Here is a 14,761-nt window from a genome sequence, read left to right on the forward strand (position 1 = left end):
GTCCCTGCGGCACATGTGCAGTAGATCGATTTATTAGGGTGGGAATCAATTTTAGAGTCAATTAAGCATATTTTTTCAGTAGATAAAATACATTTGTTTACATAGATCTGTACATCATTCCTGCTAAAGGGAATATGAGGAGGAAAGAGGGACAGAGGGACTGGGCTCTGGGTTCCCAAATGGGGATTGTCCCTCCAAAAAGGGGCAATTTGGAGCTATGTGTGTATGTCCGGGGGGGGAAGATGGGGGAAGAGCATTGGAGGTCAGTAACAGAGGGGGTAAAAGAGAGAGAGAGGGAGGGGAAGGTGGGAACGGAAGAGAAACTGGGAGGTTCTGGAGGGGAGGGTGGAAAAGCAGGGAGAGGAAGCAAGGGGAATGAGGAGTAGAGATCAAGACAGGGAGATGGCAGGAAACAGATAGATTGGGGGGGGGGGGGGGGGCAGGAGGTGTACATCATTATTTTCCCCTGCAGTGGGTAATTAATATGGAATTACACACCTTCTGTGCCCACTCAGCCGGGATGAGGAGCTACCCCACTGCCAGCAGTCACCCTGGTTGTTAATATTCGGGAGACCACCAGCTACTCAGGTCCCCACATTGGCCCAGCCCCATATAACGTTTGGTTTCCATACATCCATTCTAGCAGACAGGAAGCAGAGGTGACGTCTGGTGAAAGTGTGGCCACACAGAGGGATTACTGTGCCAATCTCTCTAAGCCAGGCTCAGATGGTGTTACTGGACACTGAGCTGTGCAGCGATCGCATTATACGCACAATAATATCTATTACTGCATAATACAGATAAGCAGGGATTATAGAGCCCCCTGCACACAGGGCGACGGAAAGAGCTGGAACGTGATAAACAGCCGACCGTGCATGAGACTGGCAGCCCCAGCCAGACTCGGCCCCGACCTTCACGAGGTCCACACAACACAGCACCAGCCAGATACTGCCCCGACCTTCACATGAGGTCCACACAGCACAGCCCCAGCCAGGAACTGCCCCGACCTTCACATGAGGTCCACACAACACAGCCCCAGCTAGGAACTGCCCCGACCTTCACATGAGGTCCACACAACACAGCCCCAGCCAGGAACTGCCCCGACCTTCACATGAGGTCCACACAACACAGCCCCAGCTAGGAACTGCCCCGACCTTCACATGAGGTCCACACAACACAGCCCCAGCTAGGAACTGCCCCGACCTTCACATGAGGTCCACACAACACAGCCCCAGCTAGGAACTGCCCCGACCTTCAAATGAGGTCCACATACCACAGCACCGGTCATGTAACACGAGACCGCAGCCATCTCTCCATCATACACCTCTGTGCAGAGCCTGCTGGGAACATGATCTCTGTACAGCACTGTGGAATATGTCAGAGATATATAAATCCTACTAATATTATAAATGGGAAATTTCGGATGTTTGGATGTTTGTTACTCGATCACGCAAAAATGGCTGAACGGATTTGAATGAAATTTGGCACACACATAGTACATTACCTGGAATAAAGTATAGGATACTTTTTATTCCCATAACCAAAAAGGGGGCGGAGACAAATACAAATTTCACTGGGAAAATGTAAACTGCAGCCATTCTTACACTGTTAAGGTTGAGTTCTCAAACTTTGCACAGTTGGTCGTTGGGTGACTGGGATTAATATTCAGAAAAGTGGGAGGAGCCTACAAAAGCCAATCAAAATTAACCTATTGATTTTCAAGGGAATATTTACATTGCTGCCATTCTTGAACTGTTAATGGCACAAGCCTCAGATCTTGTACAGTTGGTCATTGGGTGACTGGGGTTAAAAATTCAGAAAAGGGGGTGGAGCCACAAAAAGCCAATCTGATTTGTTTCATTTCAATGCAAATTATTCATGCCAAAGACCACAAATCTCACAAACTTGGTCATTGAGTAATTGTGTATTAGGGTTAGAAAAAGTGGCCACAGCCAACTCCAGCCAAATACATACCCGGGAAACGTCAGGACATCAGTGGGCGGAGACAAATACAAATTTCACTGGCAGAATGTAAACTACAGCCATTCTTACACTGTTAATGGTAGGGTTCTCAATATTTGCACACTTAGTCACTGGGTAACAGGGATTAATATTCAGAAAAGTGGGTGGAGCCTACAAAAGCTAATCAAAATTCACCTATTGATTTTTAAGGGGAAATATTTAATTGCTGCCATTCTTGCACTGTTAATGGCACAAGCCTGAAATCAGGTACAGTTGGCCTTTTAGTGACTGGGGTTCAAATTCAGAAAAGGAGGTGGAGCCAAAGCCAATTAGATTTATTTCATTTCAATGCAAATCTTTGATGCCAAAGACCGCAAAGCTCACAAACCAGGTCATTGAGTAATTGTGTGTTAGGATTAGAAAAAGTGGGCAGAGCCACACTAGCCAAATACATACCCGGGCAACCAGCTAGTGTATAATTATGATAGTGTATGTGACTGTGGTGAGGACATTAGAGTGTAAGCTCCTCTGGTGCAGAGACTGATGGGAATGGGCCAGTGATCTCTGTGCAGCACTGTGGAATATGTCAGAGCTATATAAATCTTACTAATATTATAAACTAGCTGGTCGCCCGGCTTTGCCCGGGTATGTATTTGACCGGTGTTGGCTCCGCCCACTTTTCCTAACCCTAACACACAATTACTCAATGACCAAGTTTGTGAGCTTTGCGGTCTTTGGCATCAATAATTTGCATTGAAATGAAGCAAATCTGATTGGCTGTTTGTGGCTCCACCCCTTTTTCTGAATTTAAACCCCAGTCACCCAATGACCAACTGTACCAGGTTTAAGGTTGTGCCATTAGCAGTGCAAGAATGGCAGCAATTACATATTCCCTTTGAAAATCAATAGGTGAATTTTGATTGGCTTTTATAGGCTCCACCCACCTTTCTGAATATTAATCCCTGTCACCCAGCGACCAACTGTGCAAAGTTTGAGAACCCTACCATTACCAGTGCAAGAATGGATGCAGTTTACATTTTCCAGTGAAATGTGTATTTGTCTCCGCCCCCTTTTTGGTTATAGAAATAAAAAGTATCCTATACTTTATTCCAGGTAATGTACTATGTGTGTGCCAAATTTCATTCAAATCCGTTCAGCCATTTTTGCGTGATCGAGTAACAAACATCCAAACATCCAAACTTTCCCATTTATTATATTAGTAGGAGGATAATAATATTATTATTAATAATACTAATAATAATAATAATAATAATAATAATAGTGTGTGACCGTGGTGAGGCGAACATGCTAAATCCAGCGCAGGAGACTTGGGCGCAGCCGGCGCCACCATAGGCTGTAATAGGAACTACGGCTATCGCAGGCACAGGGAGTAACTTCAACGCCGTCAGAAGTTGCTTTTAAAACAATAATTCGGCTTCCAGCAATCGCTGGAAGCTGAATTATATAATTCCCCACCATCCATGGCGGCCTGGAGGGGGAATAGTAATTAACACGGCCGGGACCTGTGCGGAAGCAGGATCAGCCATATACCGCTGTATCCTGAGCCCAAGTCTCCTGCGCCGATCTCTCTCGCACGCGTAGTGAGGACAGTAGAGTGTAAGCTCCTCTGGTGCAGAGACTGATGGGAATGGATCAGTGATCTCTGTACAGCGCTGTGGTATATGTCAGAGCTATATAAATGTATAATAATAATAATAGTGTGTGACTGCGGTGAGGACAGTAGAGTGTAAGCTCCTCTGGTGCAGAGAGTGATGGGAAGAGATCACATTACATGGGTTTCTGGCAAGCAGGGACATCTGCACAGATTTCATGCTGAATTCCATTGGAGTGTGTGGCAGCAATAGATCTCTCTCTGATCACATGCGGTCAGAGTGGGATGGATGTGATGGTTGAATCTGCTGAACATCTGCCAGTGTAGGGGGCTCTGTATGGAGATGAATGACACAGAGGGGTCAGGCAGGCAGTCACCGGGCCCCATGCTTGGCTGTCACATTCCTGCTCTATCGGCTATGCCAGGAATGTACGCACACTGAAGTAAGTAAATGATCCTGCGCTGCTGATATTGTGACAGATAGACGTACATAGGAAGAATCTTGGACATCGGTGCACTATGATGCTGCCTTCCACCAGGTGGCTCCAGGTGCATTGTAAACAGCATGTAAAGAAGAGAGAAAAGCGCCTCTATAGTGCATTAAAGCTCATTTTAATCCAAGAGGCAACATACATTGCACTTACTAGAAGTGTGAATACAGGAGTGTGTAAGAGGCCGCCTGCCTCAACTCCTCCTCCTCCCCAGAATCTGGCCAGGACCTGGGAGCGCTGAAGGGAAACTCCGGAGGATGCGGTCTCATCACATGGGTTCCCGATGCCACTATTGGTTTCGGCATAGTCCACGCCTTCCTCAGGAAGTAGCCTGAGGAACCCGATTCGGCATACTCCATGTCTTCCTCAGGAAGTAGCCTGAGGAACCCGATTCGGCGTACTCCATGCCTTCCTCAGGAAGTAGCCTGAGGAACCCGATTCGGCGTACTCCATGCCTTCCTCAGGAAGTAGCCTGAGGAACCCGATTCGGCGTACTCCATGCCTTCCTCAGGAAGTAGCCTGAGGAACCCGATTCGGCGTACTCCATGCCTTCCTCAGGAAGTAGCCTGAGGAACCCGATTCGGCGTACTCCATGCCTTCCTCAGGAAGTAGCCTGAGGAACCCGATTCGGCGTACTCCATGTCTTCCTCAGGAAGGCGTGGACTATGCCGAAACTGCTTCCTCAGGCTACTTCCCGAGGAAGGCATGGAGTATGCCGAGACCAGTTCCTCAGGCTACTTCCTGAGGAAGGCATGGAGTACGCCGAATCGGGTTCCTCAGGCTACTTCCTGAGGAAGGCATGGAGTACGCCGAGACCGGTAGTGACAGTAATAAGTTTCAGCAGAACTCTATCAATCCTGAATCAAGCTGCTGGATGCAGAGCAAAACTATGGAGCGCCCATCCCCCATGGTTCCTTTCTTACCCCACGTCACAGAGATTTTCCAACATGCTCCAGTAGGCTTCTGATGAAAACACTGCACAAAATCGACTGAATCAAAAGTCAATTGATTGGATATGTATGAGCAATAGATTATTGGCAGATTCCAAATTGATGTGTGTATGACCAGCCTTAGATATTTTTGCTAACTCAGGTGATAAAACTAAACCCTGGTACACACTTCCTATTTTGATTGGACAATTTTATCACTGCTATATAGTATGAGGCACAACACATTACTATGAACAGATAGTACATACTACAGGGAAGTAATACATTTAGCCATTAATCGGCGAGTCAAAATGTAAAAGTTTGTATGCAACTTCACGCTACCTCGTCCAGCAATGATAGGAAGCAATTGTGAACATCACAAACAGAACTCAAAGGCTTTTGAGTAGAGCAGATTGTCCAAATGATGGTGCTATCATGGAAGAAAAGTTATCTACAGATTCACCTGGCTGGCATGCTCCAATCCTTCCTTGCTAGCAGGCTACTTTTGTGTGGACAGGATAGTCATTTCAGCCCATGTGCATGGCTGCAACATTACAGTATCATCCAGGGTGCACAGACTTGTGGACAGAGGAGCACACTATCAGTACTGCATCTGCATTACCTGGGGAGACCTATGCTTCATGTGTAAGCTGCTGCCTGATTACTGAGGGAATTGCCTGTCATCTGTGACTTGCTTGTGCATGACTGCAGTGCCACAGTATCATTCAGGCTGCACAGAAATGTGGACAGAGCAGCATACTATCAGTATTGTATCTGCAGTAAGTGGTGAGACCTGTGCTTCCTGTGTAAGCTGCTGCCTGATCACTGAGGGAATTGCCTGTCATCTGTGACTTGCTTGTGCATGACTGCAGTGCCACAGTATCATTCAGGCTGCACAGAAATGTGGACAGAGCAGCATACTATCAGTATTGTATCTGCAGTAAGTGGTGAGACCTGTGCTTCCTGTGTAAGCTGCTGCCTGATCACTGAGGGAATTGCCTGTCATCTGTGACTTGCTTGTGCATGACTGCAGTGCCACAGTATCATTCAGGCTGCACAGAAATGTGGACAGAGCAGCATACTATCAGTATTGTATCTGCAGTAACTGGTGAGACCTGTGCTTCCTGTGTAAGCTGCTGCCTGATCACTGAGGGAATTGGTTCTGTGACTTGCTTGTGCATGGCTGCAACACTACAGCATTATGCAGGCTGTACACAGATGTGGGCAGAGGAGCACACTGTCAATACTGTATACGTATTAACTGGTGAGACCTATGCTTCCTGTGTAAGCTGCTGCCTGATCACTGAGGGAATTGTCTGCCATCTGGGACTTGCTTGTGCATGGCTGCAACGCTACAGCATCATCCAGGCTGCACAGAAATGTGGGCAGAGGAGCACACTATAAGTACTGTACCTGCATTAACTGGTGAGATGTATGCTTCCTGTGCAGGCTGTTGCATGACTATTGCATGAAAATCCCAGCATATTGAGCACTGTGATCTAGTGGAGACACTGTCTGTGCTCGCTTGCTGAAAAAATGACTCCCAATTATTGACTGCATTAAGATCCAGTACTGTAGTATACTTTATGTTCTTGAGTACGACCATTTCTGATATAGTAAACCACTTTGCCCAGTCCCTTGGTGTTTGCTATAAAGGGATTGTACTGTAACAATAAAGCCCTCTCACCTGCCATAGGCAAAGCGCCTGTCCTTGTGGTGATCTCCGAAGGTGTCCCAGAGCCGCAGGGAGACGCTGACCTCATCCACCACATCGCGGGAGCGTTCCAGGACCTGCCCGAGCGGGAAACGCACAGCATTAGCCAAGCCCCGCCCACACAGGGGAGCCATGTGATCTCACAGTGACACGCCCACAATATGCCCTCAGACTATATATAGGTTACATTTCTACCGCAGAACATAAGTGGTCAGAAACATTTGTTTTTCTTTTAATTTAGGAGAAATTAACATTATGTATCAATTTAAAGGATAACTGTAGTGAGAGGTATATGGAGGCTGCCATATTCATTTCCTTTTAATCAATACCAGTTGCCTGGCAGCCCTGCTGATCCTCTGCCTCTAATATTATTAGCCATAGCCCCTGAACAAGCATGCAGCAGATCAGGTGTTGCTGACATTATTGTCAGATCTTACAAGATTAGCTGCATGCTTGATTCTGATGTTATTCAGACACTACTGCAGCCAAATAGATCAGCAGGGCTGCCAGGCACTTGGTATTGCTTAAAAGGGAATAAATATGGCAGCCTCCATATTCCTCTCACTACAGTTGTCCTTTACAGCAATGGTCCAAGCAAAAAATAAAAACAAAATCCACTTACCTGGGGCTTCCTCCAGCTCCTGGCAGCCGTCCTGTGCCCTCGCTGCAGCTACGGTGGCTCCCAGTGTCCTTCGCTGCAGAAGCCGACCTCGCCGGCTTCCAAGTCGGCTTCTTGTGCGTTCCACGGCACTGGTCACGTGGTCCCGCCGACGTCATCAGGTCTGTACTGCGCAGACACAATAGTTCTGCACTTGTGCAGTACAGACCTGATGACGTCGGCCGGACAACGTGACCAGCGCCGTGGAGCGCAGAAGAGGCCGACCAGGAACCCGACCTGGCGAGGTCGGCTTCTGCAGCGCAGGACACCGGGAGCCTCCGGAGCTGCGGCGAGGACACAGGACGGCTGCCAGGGGCTGGAGGAAGCCCCAGGTAAGTGGATTTTGATTTTATTTTTTGCTTGGAGGTTTCCTTTAAGTCTTTGACAGGATGTTGAGCGATTGGATATCTTGGAACATAATCGACTTTACGTACCTCGCTGGGGTAATGATCAATCCAACCAGAAGACACAAAGGTCTTCTGCTTGGTGTCTCCAGGATGTTGCCTGGGAACAGAACGCCACACAGAAGAGGCATCATACGTGTGTATGTTAACCACTGAAGGACCGTAGGCTTACACCCCCCCTAGTGACCAGGCTACTTTTTACAATTCAGGTCACTGCAACTCAGCACACAAGTGATTTCCCCCTCCCTTCTCTGCCCACCAACAGAGGTTTCTGTTGGTGGGCTGTGATTGCTCCTACAATGTTTATTTTTTTTTTAATTTGTTTTGTTTTTGTAATCAATTTCCCTATTTTTTTTAATTATTCCCCCCCCCCTCCCTCCCCGCAGCCAATGACAGCGATCACCAGTCATAGGCTTCAGCCTATGAGAGCCGATCGCTCCTAAGCCTCTCTAGGGGACAGCTGAGTGTCACAGCTGTCCCTAGTATAGCGCTGCTTTAGATCATAGCACTGTATAATGCTGGAAGGCAGATGACGGAGCAGAGCTCCCGCAATGGTTAGAAGACCACGCTGGACACTCCGTGAGGACCCCCCAATGCAGTCCAGTTAGCCCCTCAGGCATGCCAGTTAGGTGAGACTTCCAGTTGCCAGAGTTCCGAAAAACAGGGACTCTGCTGTATAACAATCCCATCCATAGGATTGCCGATCGGGGCAAAAGCTGGAATGAGCAAGGGTCCACGTGATTGGACGGGAACCTGACCGTGTGCATCAACCCCTGCCTTCCATCAGTCTTATAAGGAGCAGAGAGGCGAAGTTGTGTCTGATGGCCAATAAGGTGAATCGTGTACATCACATGATGTGGTGTTTGGGGGAGTGGGCGGGGCTTTGGCCTCCGATTCCCTGCATTAAATGCACAGGATGTAGAGGCCAGGTCCTGATGTTTGAGTAAAGGGATCCTGATTGGCTGTGAGGAAGCAGCATACATAACTCTCCCTACACTCACTAGTCCAGCTGTGTGTGGTGGCCACGCCTCTCTCTTACCTCCTGGCACACGCGGTACTGGTCGATGGCCCACACGGTGGGGACGTGGGTAGCCAGCAGCTGGTACTGGGTGAGTGTGGCATTGCAGGCTCGGGCGCAGATCAGCCGCGTCTTGCCCACCGCGTTGTCTCCGACTACCACACATTTAATAGTCTCCACATTCGGGCGCTCATAGTCCAGGTCTATATCCATTAAGATGAGTCTGTGGAGAGACACGCCCACTCATTAGCATACATATTATCATAATACATTTCACCATGAAACCTACTGAAAATCTTTTCACCTAGCCTGACAGATCTGCCCATCTATGCCCCCAAAGGGTGACAAACACAACGGCCCCCTGGCCGCTGTCTGCCCAAATATAAATGCCCCTCCTCCAAAAATCTCGGCGCGCACGGAGCCTTAGTGCCCTTTCACACTGGTGCGGTGGGGTATTTTGCCGCAGCCTAACGCTAGGGCAATAAAATTCTATGGGGTAGTTCACGGGGCATGCGGTGCGCAGGGAGTACCCTAACGCAAGCGCATATCTCCGTTACAGACATGCGGCTGACCGGAAGTCATGTAAGTCTATGGTGACGTGTGTTTTTCTACACTGTCCGCTGCAGTTTTACGCGCCGCACACTTCAGCTACAGGAAGTGTCACTTCCTGCTTGGCCTGCTGGCCAGACGGGGATTACCGCGTATTAAAGTGGGAATCCCTGAAGGCCTGTTTTTTGGCGGTGCAGCCCCCGAGCCGTACCACTACCACTAATATTCAGTGTGAAACCGGCCTCACGCTGAATTTCCACTAAATCCAAATGTATGCGTCTTCTGCACATTCAAATTTGCGTGTCAATGGAAGTCTGGGGGGAGGGGGGCGCGTGTATTTATTGCATGCACATTTCCACGCACGGTAGGCCTGAAGGATAAATCAAATAGAAACTGAGATCGCAATCACCGAGATGACGATTTTGGAATCGTCAAAGTGGCGATTTCCACAATGACATCATTTCCGCATGGGGAAGTTGTAAGAAGCGGCGTCAAACTTGCCCCAAGTCCCGGTGCGTACGGCCTGCAGCATCGGCAGTGCTGGACATACCTTCCACATGAGACCAACGCTGACCATCCTCTCTCCCCGTCTACATGACATACAGGAAGTATTCCGTGCATTAGAGCCTGCAAGAGGCGAAGTGGATAGACGGCATCACTAGACTCAAGCTGGAAGGTATGTCCAGCACTGCCGCAGCTTGGGGGACAGAGCGGGCACAGAGAGAGACAGAGGAGACACAGAGAGAAACAGAGGAGACACAGAGCGGGCACAGAGAGAGAGACAGAGGAGACAGAGACAAATAGCGGGAACAGAGGGGGCACAGAGAGAGACAGAGGAGACACAGAGCGGGGACAGAGAGACAGCGCAGGCACACACAGAGCGGGCACAGAGAGATACAGCGCGGGCACACAGACACAGAGCAAGCACACAGAGACACAGAGAGCAGACACAGAGTGGGCACAGAAACACAGCGCGGGCACTCAGAGACACAGAGCGAGCACACAGAGCGGACACAGCAGGCGCAGAGAGACACAGAGCAGGCGCAGAGACACAGAGCAGGCGCAGAGACACAGAGCAGGTGCAGAGAGACACAGAGCAGGTGCAGAGAGACACAGAGCAGGCGCAGAGAGACAGAGCAGGCGCAGAGAGACACAGAGCAGGCGCAGAGAGACACAGAGCAGGCGCAGAGAGACACAGAGCAGGCGCAGAGAGACACAGAGCAGGCGCAGAGAGACACAGAGCAGGCGCAGAGGGGGCACAGAGGGAGACAAAATGGGCACAAAGAAAGACCCAGAGGGGTCAGAGAGAGAAACCAAGGGGGTAAAAAGAGAGACATAGGGCCATATGCAATTCTCTTTTTCACCTGAGTTTTCTCCTAGGAGATAATTTTTCATGTTTGATCTTAAATAACTTTCCAGTACTTTTCAACTAAAAAAGTACCAAAAAGTTGGTAAAAAAAGTACTACTAAAATTATGTTGAGCATATTCTTGCCTTCTGGGGGCTTAAAATGCATTTTATTGACAAGTTTAAAAATATCACTTAGGAGAAAACTCAGGTGAAAAAGTGAATTGCATATAGGCCATAGGGTGTACAAAAAGAGACAGGGGGGCAGAGAGGCACAAGGGGGATCCAACAGGCACAGAGGGGGAACAAGGCTTGATTTAAAAGAAATCGTGAATTGAATCAAAATTGCGATTTTGGACAGAAATCGCTCAATTCAATTTTTTCCTAAAATTGTTCAGGCCTAACGTACGGGACACAGAAAACACACACACAGACACACACACAGACACACACACACACAGACACACACACACACACAGACACACACACAGACAGACACACACACAGACAGACACACACACAGACAGACACACACACAGACACACAGACACACAGACACACAGACACACAGACACACAGACACACAGACACACAGACACACAGACACACAGACACACAGACAGACACACACACACAAACACACAGACAGACACACACACACAAACACACAGACAGACACACACTCACACAAACACACAGACAGACACACACTCACACAAACACACAGACAGACACACACTCACACAAACACACAGACAGACACACACTCACACAAACACTCACACGCACACACACACAGACAGACAGACACACACAAACACAGACAGACACACACACACCCCGACACATACACACACACAGAGACACATACACAGACAGACAGACACACACAAACACACAGACAGACACACACAGACACAGACACACACACACGCGCACACAGACACATACACAGACAGACAGACACACACACACACACACACACAAACACACGCACAGAGACACATAGACAGACAGACACACACAAACACACAGACACACACATACACACTGACACACACATACACAGCAGAAGTTTTTTAAACAAAGGCCCAACCACTACGAGATCCAGATTAGTTGCTTCCTCTCTCTTTGTATATATTGCTCTGTGTACACGCAGGTGTGTATGTCTATATATGTCCAGGTATGTGTGTATAGGGACAGCCATGTGTGTATATACATCATTCAGCCGGCGGGGAGACAGAAAACGGCAGGGGAGCTGTGACAACTTCTCCGGGACGCTGGGAATATTCTACCCGAGATCCTACAGGCGGGGGTTGAAATACTCCACAGCTACATATTAAAGATGCCCTGTCGTGACATACAGTACAATGCAATACAGTATCTAGAATATGCAGTGTTACATTCATTATTCTGGTTCCAGCATCAGAGGCACTTCCTATGGCTATATTAGTATGTAGCCCCGGCCTAGCAATTATGTGACAGCCTAGGCAGATTAGCTACGTGGAATTCTCCTCCCAGAGCATTCTGGGACACCAGGTATATTTTCTACTAGCTTCAGAATTCTCACTAAACAAACATTCTACAGAGTTGCACCTGACAGGACTGAAGATGTAACCGCCTGTGATAAATGTCAGAATGTAAATCAGGGAGAGGAAAGATTTTACAATGGGCAAACACCGACAGAGGGCCAGTGCACACCAAAAAGCGCTAGTGTTATTGCAAACGCCTAGCGCATTTTGAAGTGATTTTTCTAGGCAATTCTAGGCATGTGCCGAGCGATTTTCTAATTATGCCTGGCGATTTCGGAGCGGTTTGGTGTAGCTTTTTTTTATATATGGTTACAGTACAGCTGGAACTGAGCAGCTTCTGTAACAAAAACACTTGGAAAACCGCTCTGTTCTAGTGCTTTTCTGAGCGATTTTCCACTCTCCTATACTTAACATTGAGGCTAAATCACCTCAGAAATCAGCAAAAATTCTGCAGGACCCAAGTTTGCGTTTGGGAGAAAATCACATCGCTCTGGTGTGCTGCATCCCATTCAGATACATTAGCCAAGCGCTCAGTACCGCTCTTGGTGTGCACCAGCCCTGACTAGAGAGGTATCACCCGATGTCACCCACCTCCCCTTTAGCAAACTGGCCAGTGAAGCCTCCCACACACACTGGCGACGACTCGGCCGAGAGGACAACTCTGGGCTGCCCAGGCAGAGTCTAGCGTGTGTACATGGAGACAGAAAGGAGAAAAGCGCACACTGTGATATTAGGTGAGGGCTATAGGCGCTATAGGAAAGGTCTCACCTGGTTGTCGAGGCTGGAGAAACCTATATAGGGTTGGCAGCTGTCACGCTTGTCTCCCTCTTTTGCTGGGGACCTGGCTTGCACGGATCGAACACTGCCATTCCAGCGCAGGAGACTTGGGCGCAGCAGTTAGCCGTCAGAAGACAGAGCTGAAGTTACTTATAACACACTATAATTCATCCGCCAGCAATTGCTGGAAGCCAAATTATATCATTCCCCACCATCCATGGCGGCCTGGAGGGGGAATAGTAATTACCACGGCCGGGACTTGTGCAGCAGCAGGATCAGCCATATACCGGCTATATCCTGCGCCCAACTCTACCGGCACCGTTATCTCTCGTACGCAGCCAGCTCCCCGGCATAAGAGGGACACAAGCGTGACAGCTGGCAAACCTATATAAGTTTCTCCAGCCTGGACAACCAGGTGAGACCTTTCCTATAGGGCCCAGAGCCCTCACCTACTACTATCACAGTGTGCGCTTTTTCTCCTTTCTGTCTCCATATCCAGCACTGTTCTATACGGGTAGCAGCACCTGTGATACAAGGGGACCCGCAGATCGCTCTCTGATGGTAAACTCTACTACCAGATCTACATTGTGTGCAGATCTATCTGCCACCATGGCAGATCTAGAAATGATGAGCAAGTGCATGGTTGTCTCCCATTCCGCAGGATTATTATTATTATTTAGTATTTATATAGCGCCGACATATTACGCAGCGCTGTACAGTGTATATACATATATATATATATATCTTGTCACTAACTGTCCCTCAAAGGAGCTCACAATCTAATCCCTACCATTGCCATATGTCTATATTATGTAGTGTATGTACCGTAGTCTAGGGCCATTTTTTTAGGGGGAGCCAATTAACTTATCTGTATGTTTTTGGAATGTGGGAGGAAACCGGAGTGCCCAGAGGAAACCCACGCAGACACGGAGAGAACATACAAACTCTTTGCAGATAGTGCCCTGGCTGGGAGGCGAACCAGGGACCCAGCGCTGCAAGGCGAGAGAGCTAACCACTACGCCACCGTGCTGCCCTTGCCACTGCCTCTTGTTCTGCTGGTCATCCCTCCTCCCCATGTCCTGAATACACTGCTCAGATACAGTAAAACAGCCTGTCTGTACAGCATTTGTGCTCTGAAATGTTGCCCTTAAATACAATTAACAATCATTAATACACAGACTGAGCATGTATCTGAGGCTGACACCATACTAAGCTGACCAGCACTATTCCGCTCTGCAGGGTGGAGGGAGCATCTGCTGCTCCTCTCATATGTCAGTGACATGACTGTGTACTCTGTAATGTGCTGCAGGAGATGTCAGTGCTGTATAAATACATAATAATAATATGGTAGGCATTAGGCTGTGACTATGGTAGGATTAGAGTGTGAGCTCCTCTGAGGACAGTCAGTGACATGACTATGTACTCTGTAATGTGCTGCAGGAGATGGCAGTGCTATATAAATACATAATAATAATATGGTAGGACATTAGGCTGTGACTATGGTAGGGTTAGAGTGTGAGCTCCTCTGAGGACAGTCAGTGACATGACTATGTACTATGTAATGTGCTGCAGGAGATGTCAGTGCTGTATAAATATATAATAATAATATGGTAGGACATTACACTATGACTATGGTAGGATTAGAGTGTGAGCTCCTCTGAGGACAGTCAGTGACATGACTATGTACTCTGTAATGTGCTGCAGGAGATGGCAGTGCTATATAAATACATAATAATAATATGGTAGGACATTAGGCTATGACTATGGTA

At 48.1% G+C, this 14,761-nt stretch overlaps 1 protein-coding gene across 2 annotated transcripts in view; it reads right to left on the reverse strand.

Annotated features, from left to right (window-relative positions):
* LOC137562485 (rho-related BTB domain-containing protein 2-like) overlaps window positions 1–14,761 on the reverse strand; it is a 68,204-nt gene that overhangs the window by 29,925 nt on the left and 23,518 nt on the right. For both annotated transcript variants that reach the window (XM_068273883.1, XM_068273874.1), the window contains exons 2-3: window positions 8,810–9,011; window positions 6,682–6,785 (exon numbers count right to left, since the gene is read on the reverse strand). In XM_068273883.1, the coding sequence (XP_068129984.1) occupies window positions 6,682–6,785; window positions 8,810–9,001 (296 nt within the window). In that variant the 5' untranslated portion in view covers window positions 9,002–9,011. The remainder of the gene's footprint in view (window positions 1–6,681; window positions 6,786–8,809; window positions 9,012–14,761) is intronic.

The sequence above is a fragment of the Hyperolius riggenbachi genome, chromosome 1, assembly GCF_040937935.1.
Source record: "Hyperolius riggenbachi isolate aHypRig1 chromosome 1, aHypRig1.pri, whole genome shotgun sequence".
NCBI classification, from domain to species: Eukaryota; Metazoa; Chordata; class Amphibia; order Anura; family Hyperoliidae; genus Hyperolius; species Hyperolius riggenbachi.